The sequence below is a fragment of the Lynx canadensis genome, chromosome E1 (genome assembly GCF_007474595.2).
Source record: "Lynx canadensis isolate LIC74 chromosome E1, mLynCan4.pri.v2, whole genome shotgun sequence".
In the NCBI taxonomy this organism is placed as follows: domain Eukaryota; kingdom Metazoa; phylum Chordata; class Mammalia; order Carnivora; family Felidae; genus Lynx; species Lynx canadensis.
In genome coordinates this window covers 46,850,781-46,864,222 of record NC_044316.2, presented here as the reverse complement: position 1 = coordinate 46,864,222, position 13,442 = coordinate 46,850,781, and the positions used below count along the sequence as shown (strand labels likewise).

Genomic DNA, 13,442 nt, shown 5'->3' with positions numbered 1-13,442 from the left:
CGCTCCACTGACTGAGCCAGCCAGGTGTCCCTCTATGTTAATTCTTGACAACAAATTATATGCATGTAAACTTATCTAAAAAAAGAACAACAAATTGTTTTTTGCAAAAAATAATTTAACCTACTCTATCACTAAGTTCACTCTAGCAGTAAACTAATAAAACAAGGGATTTGAACAAGAACACCCTATTTGTTTTTTGGTTCTACTACTCCCCGTTTTACAACGTCAATACCTTTATTTGAAAGCAAAAAATAAAAACCCAGAAGCTACTCAGGGAATAGTACTTGAAAGATGAGATATGAATGACAAAAGTGGACTCTTTTGTACAGAGGATCATTTAAATATCTCAAGCGAAAGGGGTGCCGGCCAAGTCAGTTCGTAGAACATGGGGCTCTTGATGTTGGGGTCATGGGTTCAAGCTCCATGTTGGGGATGGAGTTTACTTAAAAAACAAAACAAAACAAAAAAACCTCAAGCAAAAGAACAGGGAAACAGTAAAATCTAGCTTTCCCAAAACACCAAAAGAAAACATAATCTTTAAACAAAATAAGTAGTCAAAATGTCTGAAAAACTGCCTCAAAATAAGTGAAATATTAATTAAATGTTTAATGAAAGACATGATTAAAAAAATTTTTTTTAACCTTTATTTTTGAGATACAGACAGGCAGAGTGCGAGCAAGGGAGGGGCAGAGAGAGAGGGAGACACAGGATCTAAAGCAGGCTCCAGGCTCTTGAGCTGTCAGCACAGAGCCCAATGCGGGGCTCGAACCCACAGACCACGAGATCATGACCTGAGCCAAAGCTGGAGGCTTATCTGACTGAGCCGCTCAGATGCCCCAAAATACATGATTAAGTAAATGATAGACTATCAGCTTGATGGCTTATAACACAATCACTTAAAATAATAAATATGAAGATAGGGAGCAACACGGAAACAGAACAAAGCTGCACCAACATTCTCAGCACAATTTTGTAAAAATATGCAAATATATGAAAACTAGAAGAAAAAAAAAACATAAAAGCAGCTGACATGAAAATATGGACAGAATTTTTGAAAACTGTCTAGAATGTTGTAATGCTGATTTAACAGTAATTTAAAACAGATTCACAGAAAGGTTTTCTAAATGTCCTTATTTAAATGCAAATGTATTTGTTTTATGAGCAGTCACGAACTCACTTGCTTTAATTGGCTCCGTCTTTTTGACAAAAGCATAATATTTTCATTAAGTAAATCCCATTCTTTAGCCTCATAGCACATCTTCACCACTGCAACTAGGATACGGGATGTAGACACCATGTCAGAAGCCTGTAAGAATGAAAATATGCTGAGAGTCAACAGAACATTGTTAAATAAAATCAATGATAATTGAGGTTTTTCACTATAATCTACTCACGGTGCGGGTCTGTTTCTCCAAAGAGAGAAGGGTTTCAATGACTTCTTGAAGTCTTCCTTCCTAAAACAAAAGATACAAACGAACAATGAAAACACTACCAGCAACACAAAACCAAACAACAGTCTAAAATGAGAGGTTTCTGGGGCGCCTGGGTGGCGCAGTCGGTTAAGCGTCCGACTTCAGCCAGGTCACGATCTCGCGGTCCGTGAGTTCGAGCCCCGCGTCGGGCTCTGGGCTGATGGCTCAGAGCCTGGAGCCTGTTTCCAGTTCTGTGTCTCCCTCTCTCTCTGCCCCTCCCCCATTCATGCTCTGTCTCTCTCTGTCCCAAAAATAAATAAACGTTGAAAAAAAAAAATTTTAAAATGAGAGGTTTCTGACACACACACAAAAATCCATTTTTGAGGAAAAGGTCCATCCCCATTACTATTATTGTTTTGTTCCTTTCCATCGTAGTGCTTGCTTTTCCTGTGGACTCCTTAAGTCATTGGTTTCCAACTTGGGGTCCACAAGCTATTTTTAACATTTCAAATCACCTAAGAGAAACTGAATATAGAACAATAATTTAACACCTGAGAAAAACCTCAAGTCTTTGTTTTGGATTCTAATTATCAACTCAGTGTGGTAATACCAGATATCTTGTTCTGAATAGACTCTTAATTGGCAGTCACACGTGTCTTTAAAGAAGAAAAATGGGGAAAACGAGTGATTTCTCTATGAAGTCACCATAACAAATACTTTAATACACGAAGTTCTGAGGGGCACCTGAGTGGCTCACTCAGTTAAGCTTCTAACTCTTGATCTCGGCTCAGGTCATGATCTCACGGTTGGGGAGTTCAAACCCTGTGCTGGGCTTAGCACACTGGTAGCAGAGAGCATGTTTCGGATTCTCTCTTCTTGCTCCTCCCCCTCTCGCTCTGTCTCTCTCAAAACAAATAAACTTAAAACATGAAGTTTTGAGGAAAAATAAAAAGGATATCTGGTGGTAAAAAGACAAGAAACCCTGGTTTTATTTTTCAATGACTTTTTTTTTTTTTTTTAAAGTAAGCTGTATGGCCAAAGTGGGGCTTGAACTCACGACCCTGAGATCACGAGTTGCAGGTTCTGCCGACTGAGCCTGCCAGGTGCCCTTAATTTTTCAATGCCTTTAAAAATAAATTATAACTGGGGCACCTGGGTGGCTCAGTCGGTTGAGCGGCCGACTTCGGCTCAGGTCATGATCTCACAGTCTGTGAGTTCGAGCCCCGCGTCAGGCTCTGTGCTGACAGCTTGGAGCCTGGAGCCTGTTTCAGATTCTGTGTCTCTTTCTCTCTGACCCTCCCCCATTCATGCTCTGTCTCTCTCTGTCTCAAAAATAAATAAACGTTAAAAATAATTAAAAAAAATAAATTATAACTGTGCTTAAAGGAAATAAAGACCACCTGAGAATATCCATACATGCTATACCAAAGGTCATGCCTTTAAGCAGATACTGATCCAAATGGAATATACCCCTTTTGGTCAACTGATAATGACCTCCATCTCATATGCAAAAACAAAATATTCCCCCTGGGGCGCACATTAGGAAACAGGAGTAACAAAATTCAAATCATATAAACCTAAATGATAATACACCAGGACTAAAATAAGCCATCCTATTAGAAACCACACATTTTAATAAAAACAAAACCAGCCCACAGCAAAAAAAAATTACAAGTATTTGAGATACTGGTATTAATAACAATGAATGAATCAAAAGTGATGAGGATTTTATTTTGAAATTGTTTTTCTAACTATAAATGAAAAAAAAATTAAGTTTATTTATTTTGAGAGAGAGAGAGAGAGAGAAAGAGAGCGTGCGTGCCTGTGCAGGACAGCAGGGCAGGGACAGAGAGAGAGAGAGGTAGAGAGAGAGAGAATCCCAAGCAGGCTCCGGGCTGTCAGTGCGGGGGGGGGGGGGGTGCGGCGGCTCCAATTCACGTACTGTGAGATTCAGAACTGAGCCAAGAGCTGGATGTTTAACTGATTGAGCCTTTTTTTAAGATTTTATTTTTAGGTAATCTCTACACCCAACATGGCCTCAAACTCACAACCCTGAGATCAAGAGCCATGTGCTCCACCAACTGAGCCAGCCAGGAGCCCCAGAACTTTTTTTTATTTTATTTTAATGACATTCATGGACAGTACACGAGTCCTACTCTTTTACTGATCAAAGAAAGTAATTAAACAGTTTTTGAATTAAGGACACAAATAATGTTTGGATTTTTCAAAATACTTTCTATATTTTCCAAAATAACGTTTAAACTATGAATTTTCTATGGAGTACAGATTATGTACTGTATGGTCATTGTTTGAATTTTCTTTAACTCTGAAATATATGATTACTGTAATTAAATCTGAAACACCATGACTAGCGTTGTAACAATGTTTCCTACGCAAAGGAGAGCATCAGTTCTGAAAACTCTACAGATTCATGTGTACAATAAAGGCTAACTAAATGCCCATCAAAGGAAAAGAACAAAGAACAAATCCATAAATTCTCCAAAGTTAAAAGCTAATAAATCATAGAAGATCAAAGAATCTCAGAACTTAAAGACTGCCACAGATTATTTAATCCAATCAACTCATTTTAGATTTTTTTTTAACGTTCATTTATTTTTGAGAGAGAGAGACTGCGAGCAGGAAAGATGTAGAGAGAGAGAGGAAGACACAGAATCCGAAGCAGGCTCCAGGCTCTGTGCTGTCAGCACAAAGCTCGAGGCTCATAAGCCATGAAATCATGACCTTAGCCAAAGTCTGATGTTTAACTGACTGAGCCACCCAGGCACCCGCTGTTTATGGTATTTTAATTCAGAAGTACGGTTTTTTTTTTTTGGTAAGTTTATTTATTTTGAGAGACAGCGCACAAGAGCACAGGAGGGGGAGGGGGAGAGAGAGTCCCAAGTGGGCCCCACACTATCAGTGCAGAGCCCAATGTGGGACTTGAACCCACAAACTGTGAGATCATGACTTGAGCCAAAATCAAGAGTCAGCCACTTAACTGACAGAGCCATCCAGGTGCCCCAGAAGTATAGGTTTTAAAGAACTGCAGTCTAGGGGCACCTGGGTGGTTCAGTCAGTTAAGTGGCCAACTCAGGCTCAGGTCATGATGTCACAGTTCATGAGTTTGAGCCCCATGTCGTGCTCTTTCCTGACAGCTTGGAGTCTGCTAAGGATTCTGTGTCTCCCTCTCTCTCTACCCCTCCCCACTTAAACTCTCTCTCTCTAACAAACAAACAGGGGCACCTGGGTGGCTCAGTCGGTTGAGCGTCCGACTTTGGCTCAGGACATGATCTCATGGTTCAGTGAGTTCAAGCCCCTTGTTAGGCTCTGTGCTGACAGTTCAGAGCCTGGAGCCTGCTTCAGATTCTGTGTCCCCCTCTCTCTCCGTCCCACCCCTGCTTGTGCTGTCTCTCTCTTTCAAAAATGAATAAACATAAAGAAAATTAAAACAAAACAAAAAACATTAAAAAAAAAAGCAGAAAAAACAAACCAGTAAAAGAACTGTATTCTTCATGTGAAGAAATCACATACTGCTTTAGAGCCATCATCTGCGGGTATTAACAAAACATCAGAGGTCACCTTCTCAGGAAGGCATTCTTAAGTAACTCTCCGGAAGTCAGTAGTCATTCAGCACTTAACTAACAAGCCCACTGACTTTCTGCTTTGTAATGACCCCAAACTCTTTTCTCTTTTAATGTTCATGGTCTCTCTAATCTCACTAGAATGTAAATTCTGCAAGAGGAGGGACTGTGTCTATACTGTTCACCAATGCAGCTCAGTACCTGGCCAAGCACATGATGTTGCTTCTGTAGCTACTACGGTACATCCCTTTATACCTTGTACTACAGTCATTAATGTGCATGTCTTGCCTCCTAAGTGGTCCATAACTTCCTTCAGGGGTGGACCTTGTTCGATTGTTTCCCTCACACCAACTTGTACATAGTATGCACTGAATGGCTGGACCACAACTAGCAGATGATCTTAATGGCTTACAATTCCTGACTCACCTCGAGATTATGACCTAAGCCGAAGTCAGACACTCAACCAACCGAGCCACCCAGGTACCCAAAATTCCTGATTCTTACTGTCAAGGTAAGTAGGATGTGATAAGTTATATGGCCGGCAATTCAGTTCTATCTGGGGGATGCTACCATCAACTTCAATAAATACAACTCCCAATTCTCTAATTATTCCACTTTTTTCTCCAAATCTTCCATGGTCAATGCTATGGCTAACCACCTTCCTCCTTTCCTAACTATTCACAGTTCTTGAAATTCCACCCCATCTTGCTGCCTTTCAACTCAGAGGCAGGAGACGGTCAAAGCTACCAAAACCAACTTATTAGAACATGTGACTTTTGTGACTCACTTTTCTCATTAAAATCTTTGTAAATGAGGTAACTTACTAAGGAGTTTGTTCAACATACATATCAATGTATATTTGTTCAACATACATATCATCAACATACATATCAATGTACGTTATGTATCTGTAAGTTCTCTATGTTTCTACCTTTTACCTCCTAAATGAATCCAACCTTTCAATGACTTGTTAAACAACCTACACAAGAAAAAGGCCAATAGAAAGTTAACCACAAGTAGTTGAAATTTAAAGTTAATCCAGTATTTTTACATGACCTATTTCTTTAAAAAAAATTTTTTTTTACTGTTCTTTTTGAGAGAGAGAGAGAGAGAGCGAGCATGAGCAGGCAGAGAGAGAGGGAGACAGGCTCCAGGCTTTGAAGCAGGCTCCAGGCTCCAGCTATCAGCACAGAGCCCGACATGGGGCTCAAACTCACCAACTGTGAGATCGTGACTTGGCCGAGGTCAGATGCTCAACCAAATGTGCCACTCTGAAGCCCCTAACGTTACCTATTTCTTAAGAGGGTCTTTTTGTCCGAGCTGCTGGCAATCAATAAACTGTTTTACATTTCACCTCCTCCTGGAGAAGAGGCTGCAGGTAACCAAATGAAATGAAAAGACATGAAGGAGAACCAAAGGATACATTCAATTTAAGAATATAATCCCCAAACAACCACGTACCAAATATAGTGTAATCGAAAAGGGGGGTGGTGATCCTCTGTGTAGTAAGAACTGCTAAATACTACATACAGTTCAGAAAAGGCCCTCTTCAGATTAATTTTTAACTCCTTAGCTAATAGGACGGTGAAGCCCTAACCATTATCAAGAACTAGTATCACTTTTATTATTTCATCAATCAAATAGCAATCACAGAGGAGGAGAACGTAACGGTTAAAAACACAGGCTCTGCAGCCAGACTGCTTGGGTCTAAATCCCAGGTCCACCACTGTGCTACCTAGGGCAAGACCCTCATGCTCTCTGACCCTTAATTTTCTCTTAAAAGAAATGAGTATAATAAAAATAATTCCTGCCCCACAGGGTTGCTGTAAGGATTAAAGCAATACTTATGAAGACATGCCTGGAATATACTAGGTACATTATCATCATCATAACAGCTACCATTATATAGAAAGTACACAGTAATAAATATTAGTGACTGGTGTTAGGACACAGAAACAGAGTCGTAGTAAGTCACAACTGTAGGAGATTCAAATGGCCTGGATTTGTCAATTTTACCACCCAGGTCTAGACTTCAGGATGCCTTCTGAAGGTTTCTGCTCTCTGTGCTTTTCTCACTGGGTATATTCTTATTAAGTTTCTATACACTTGAAATTCCAAGTGTACAGATTCAAGTGCAATGTTGCTCACATTAAGAATAAAAACTGTCTTGGGGCACCCAGGTGGCTCAGTCAGTTGAGCATCTGACTCTTGGTTTTGGCTCAGGTCATAATCTCGAGGTTTGTGGAATCAAGTCCCAAGTCGGCTCTGCACTGATAATGGGGAGCTTGCTTGGGATTTTCTCTCTCTCTCGCCTCTACCCCACTCATTAGTGCAAGAACTCGTACTCTCACTCTCTTAAAATAAACATCATAAAAATAAAAAATAAATTAAAAATGCTGTAAGGAAAATAAGCACGGGAGCAAGTCTCTTGAAGATATCGTGAGATGTAGCAAAACGAACACTACCTGTTGCCAGGAGACGTGAGCTTGATCTGGCTTTGCTGTAGACCTTGGATAAACCACTTAAGCTGCCTGAACCTTAGTTTTTTCACAAGTAAAGTAAAAACAACAAAACTTTCTTCAGTTTTATTGATAGGCTTAAAGTAAAAAAGCAAAAGAATGTATGCTAAAGTGTCCCATACATTCCAGTGTAAAAATACAATGCTTTAAATAGGTATTTTCTTACATTTGGCAGAATGGTTAGAAAATATAAGATGACAAACAGAAGGCAAAACAAAACTTAAAAAAATTAACTAGACTGTAAGACAATCGTCTAATCCAAAAGTTGAAAATTGTGGGTTTGCATTAAAAAACAAAACCACAAACATTTATGCCCTCCCATCCCCAGCCCTCTACCTTCCTCCCTCACAAAAAGAATCCACACCTGTACCCTGTTTTGTTCCACTGGCACACTGGCTTAAAAAAAATAAATAAAAAATCCAGGAGCACCTGGGTGGCTTAGTGGGTTGAGCCTCTGACTCTTGACTTCGGCTCAGGTCATGATCTAATGGTTTCTGGGACTGAACCCCTTGGCAGAGCTTGCTTGGGATGCTCTCGCTCTCTCTCTGTCCTTCTCCAGCTTGTGCACATGTGTCTTCTCTCTCTCAAAAATAAACAAACTTAAAAAAAAAATTCAAACGGCTTTTATTTTACATAGTTTAACAGGCCACAACATTCCCTGTTTTAAACATTTCTGCTACCCACTTGACACCTAAAAAGGCATTTGAGTTTGCAAGTCTTTCCAACTGTCTTGAACACATAACCATAATATCCTACATAAACACCATACACGTGATTACTACAACTGTAGCAGTGAAATTTTTTTTTTTCCTTACTGGCCTATAAGCTCTCTGAGGGCAAGAGCTTTGTCTAATAACCTTTATATTCCCCACAACGTCTAGCATGGACAACTGACAGTAGGCTATCAGAAATTGGTAAAGGGAAGATTTTTTTTCTCCCAGGTCTCAGCTCTAGGCACAGCTGTACTTCTTTTCAGCAAACGGTTTCTTCCTTATGGAAACCGGCAATCTATTAATTCCAAAGTGCTGGTTCAGGGGCTGACTCTGGACCGTAGGTATGTTTTGTCTGATCTGTGTGGTATTGGCTCAAAAGGTGTTTTAAAACAGATCTGTGCCCGGATTCTAAATACTGAGGCAATTCGTATAAAACAAATCCATACCCCAGGTTTCTCCCTCAAATTAGAAGAGTTGAGGTCTGGCTGTCATGCCCAATTGGCAAAGATTAACCGGAGGTGAGGAGTTACTTCCCCCCCTTCCCTGGATAAGTGGTCAGAAGTTGGCTCAGGATTTCATTACACTTGGCTCACTAGGCAGGAGAGCATGGAGACAGCACAAGCTCCAGAATCAGTCTGCCTGCTCTGCATCCTGGCTCCATCACTCTACTAACTGTATGACCTTGGGGCACGTGACTCAACTTCTCTTAGACTCTTTTCTTGTCTGTAAAACAACAACACCTATCACATGGGGCTAAGGTGAGGCCCGAACGTGCTAATGCGTGTAAGCACGCAGAAGGTTGCCTGGCAGTGTAGAAAATACTCGACAAATGCCAGCTATCGTTATCTGCCTGGCACTGTCGGGGTTTTCCAACTCTCATGTAAGTGAGGATGTTTCTTTACACAAGCTGCTAGAAACTTCAGAGATGAATTTATGGCTCCCCTCCATCAAGTGGTACTGAAGCTAAGAAATTCAGGTGTATCAACTTCATCAGCCTTCCCTATCCCTGTCTTTTTAAAGCCCCACTAAATCCTTTATCAGAAAAAAAGGGAAGCAGTGGAAAGGTTGTTTTTTTAAGAAATATTACTGTGAAATATTACTTGACACTCCTCCTGTCCCTGAATTAGTTGCACTTAAATGTACTTCTGTAGTAAGCACCTTAAGAGACAAAAACAACCCTATTAGTACATGCATCCCAGGTGAATAGCAATAAATATTTGTGGCTAGATTGATCAAGGAATTTAATGAGGCCTGAGCGTAATCCTTAGCAACAGCCCATGATGGGAATTGATTCCACAACCATTCAAACCCTAGTCAGACAAATCTAGTTTTGAAACCCTGGTTCTGTTCCTACCTGTGTTCCACAAATACCTCCAGGAGGCTTGGTTTCTTTATATGTAAAGTGGTACATAAAAGTTGCCTGACACATATCAGGAGATGTGAAAAATGTTCGGATCAAGTTCAATTTCTATTCCAGAGGAGATAAGCAGTTGGAGTAAACCACGGTTCATGACCTCCCCTAATTAGGTTATTCTGCACTGCTGTGCCTGTTAGTCTTTGCGGCTGCCGTTCCCGCTCCGGGGACGACTCCTCCCCATCCCAATTTTCTTCTTCAAGGCCCCAAACAAACGTCAACTTCTCCGTAAAACCTTCCCTTATCCCACCAGTAAAAAAACAACAGCTTCCTTCTCTGCGTTCCAATAAGCACTTTTATACTTGTGTAACACGCACCACCATGCCTGACTCGTCTAATTCGTTATATATACGAACTCCTTAAGGGCAGGGGTCCTGCGCTCATTACCTTCGTCCTGTTTCACTTTCCCACTGCTTCTCCTGGCTATAGGCCAGGAACATCCCATGATCCATAAACAACTTAACGACATACGTTCATTCAGCCAGAGTAAGAGAACTCAACTCTCTGATCTAGCCTGAACGCTAAAGCGGCCGTAACCCCTGGGAAACTGTTAAAGTAAACGTTAAACAGTACCGAGAAAAGGCAAAGAGTACTATGAGGCCCCAACTCCTCCGGGAAGTGGCCATCAGTCCAGGGGAAGAGTTTGGGAAGCTGTATGCACCAGCGTACTCCCGCTGCGGGGCACACCTGGGACCTCCTGCTCACGCAGGCCCAACTCGGGCTGGGCAGGCAGTGGGGGACGCACCCTTCAGCCCGCAGGCCCCCTGAGGCCTAAGCAAGCTCCGCGCCGTGACTCAGCCCTTGGCGCCCGCGAAAAGCCAGCCGGCCTCCCCTCACCTTGGCCAGCTTCTCGCACTCTGGCAGTCGCTGATCCACCGTGGCGCTGTAGTCCACCTCCATCTTGACGATGCGCCCATCAGCCCGCTCTGAGCCGCCGTCCGCCATGGTCCCGGCCTGAACGTCCCTTGATGTCCCCCTGCTTCGGCCACCACTCGTCACCCACACCGGAAGCCGCCTGCGCACCCACTCAGGCAGTGCGTCGGGAGCCCGCGCGAAGGACCCCCACGAGGCCCCCTGCGCTGGCCGCCAGTCAGGCACTGCCTCAGACAGCCCTGGGGGCGGGGCGGAGGGCGGGGCTCGCCCTCGAGCCTGCAGCTCACGTCCGGTTTTGCCTTGATAACCGACTTTCATCCACGGCTTTTGCGGTGAGAAAAGCTAGTGTAATAGAATAGGCCATCCCATGTACTCTTACGTCTCCCTGCCTTGCAGATATTATTTCTCAGAGCCGTGGGCAAGTCGCTTAGCTTTTCTTGGATCTCCGTTTTCTCATCTCTGCATGAGCAGGCTGAAATCCTAAAGAAAAAAGTTTCATCTGGTTGAGAATCTTGGTTTAATCTGTGGGATCTCTCAAAGCTCAAAGAGAAGGTATGACAGCGGCTCAGTAATATAACAAGTACTTTTTGTTTGTTTTCATTTTTACTATAATCCACTACGTGGGTAAGAAGAATCTTTAGAAAGATTTTGTTGACTTTTCTTTGTAGGACTCATGTGAGCATCAAATGAGATTTTACGCATGCAGGATTATTTCCATTTTTAAGGACCGTGCAAGTTTTCATTAGCATCTGCATCGTCTGGGTCCCTATTTAACAGCTTAGGATGCTTGAAAGTGAAAATGAGGTTGTGTGTGGTGTGGTCAAAGTATAAACCGTAGCTTCCAAAGCAAATGGGAAATCTTGGAATGGTCTACCTGTTAGCGAATTAAATCAGCACCAACATCCCTTTTTATATACTGAATAGACCTCCTTTTGTTGTTTTTGTTTTTACTGTTCTGTAATGAAAATCATGGGTAATATAACCCACCTGCACACATAATTAAACACGACAACAACAAAACACCCTAGCTGTAATGTAAAGGAGAAGCATCGCAAAATAGCAAAATAATAATACTTCAGAATATAAAGGCTAGGGGCGCCTGGCGGGCGCAGTTGGAGGAGCAGGCAACTCTTGATCTCTGGGTCCTGAGTTCCAGCCCAACCTCAGGTGTAGAGATTAGTTACGTAAATAAATGAATAAACTTCAAAATTTAAAGGCTAAGACATGTCTACTATAGAAAATAAAAAAGAAGCCGTTGTGTGGTTGTTCACACACATAACAACTGTGAAATCAGAAGTTGCAACCTCAGTAGGTTGGTTCCCCAAGCATCGTAAGGATTTACTGTGGGTGACATGATTTCTCCAAAATGGTGTACAACTTCTTGGTAAAGTTCTGACTCTGTGAAAGTACAATTTTCCATTGTTTTTTTACATAGAAGAATTCTTAGAAATTTTAGTGTATATTCAAACGTCAAAAAAGAGCATACGTAAAGTGAAGTTCGAGTCTAGGCCTCAGACACGTAAGTGGGTGTCTGGCAGGACATTGAAAAGTCAGGTGGAGGGGCGCCTGGGTGGCTCTGTCGCTTGAGCAGCCGACTTTGGCTCAGGTCGTGATCTGGCCGTTTGTGGGCTAGAGTTCTATGTCCGGGTCTGTGCTGACAGCTCAGAGCCTGGAGGCTGTTCGGAATTTGTGTCTCCCTCTCTCTCTGCCCCTCCCCCACTCACGCTCTGTCTTCTTCAAAATTTGTTAAGGAAAACAAATTTTTTTAAAAGAAAGAAAAATCCGATGGATTGTGGGACAATATTTTACCATGCAGGTTTGTCGCATCGTAGATGTCTGGCATCCCAATTACATGCTGATCCCCCTTACCCCCCAGTGATCTTGACAACCTGAAATACCCACACAAATTTCTAAAACGCATTTCTTAAAAATTTTTTTTTTCAACGTTTATTTATTTTTGGGACAGAGAGAGACAGAGCATGAACGGGGGAGGGGCAGAGAGAGAGGGAGACACAGAATCGGAAACAGGCTCCAGGCTCTGAGCCATCAGCCCAGAGCCCGACGCGGGGCTCGAACTCACGGAACTCACGGACCGCGAGATCGTGACCTGGCTGAAGTGGGACGCTTAACCGACTGCGCCACCCAGGCGCCCCTAAAACGCATTTCTAGGAGCCAGTATTGTTGAGAGCACTAGGCTGAGCTGTTTCTGGCTCTGTATTCAGTGTGCAGTTGGTTTGGTGAAGAGTAGACAAAGCATTTGGAGGTCTACCGTTTTGTGTCAAGAATGTGAAAAGACAAAAAGTAACAAGGTGGTGGTGGAGTAAATCTCGAGTAAATCCCGGTTTCCAGGACTCAAAAAGTAAGAGTGAGAGAGGGTGGAGAAAACTCCACCAAACTGAAGCCCTTCCTTGCTGGGCCTGGAGGAAATGAACAATGAAAGCACTTTGAAATCTAAGGGAAAGCTTACAAAGGAAGCAACAACAAAGTGAAATAAATAAAGAAGAAACCCGGTGAAAGACTGAGCAAGAGAGAAAATAGGTTGAGAGTGCGGTTACGTCGACGCTTTATAAATCCTTTATTTGTCTGAATCGGACATCGTAAGAATTTAGTTTCAGAAGAGAAAAATTAGCAAAGAATAAGGAACCTAAAAGGTAGAGATGAAACCTCTATAGAAATGTAAAGAGGGATGGAAATTAAGATGGACACAAGAGGGGTGCCTGCGTGGCTCAGCCGGTTAGGCGTCCAACTCTTAATTTTGGCTCAGGTCATGATTTCATGATGCCTGCATTCGAGCCCCTGGGATTCTCTGTCTCCCTCCCTCTGCCTCTCTCTTTCTCTCTCTCAGAACTAAACAAATAAACATTAAAAAGAGAGAGATGGACAACTAGTTGGGACACCTGGCCGGCTCAGTCGGTAGAGCATGCGACTCT

At 42.4% G+C, this 13,442-nt stretch overlaps 1 protein-coding gene across 1 annotated transcript in view; it reads right to left on the bottom strand.

Moving 5' to 3' along the window:
* PSMD12 (proteasome 26S subunit, non-ATPase 12) overlaps positions 1 to 10,672 on the bottom strand; it is a 29,670-nt gene extending 18,998 nt beyond the window's left edge. The window contains exons 1-3 of the mRNA XM_030295586.1: positions 10,477 to 10,672; positions 1,395 to 1,454; positions 1,178 to 1,306 (exon numbers count right to left, since the gene is read on the bottom strand). Coding sequence (XP_030151446.1) covers positions 1,178 to 1,306; positions 1,395 to 1,454; positions 10,477 to 10,584 — 297 coding nt within the window. The 5' untranslated portion in view covers positions 10,585 to 10,672. The remainder of the gene's footprint in view (positions 1 to 1,177; positions 1,307 to 1,394; positions 1,455 to 10,476) is intronic.
* Positions 10,673 to 13,442: the final 2,770 nt, after the last annotated feature.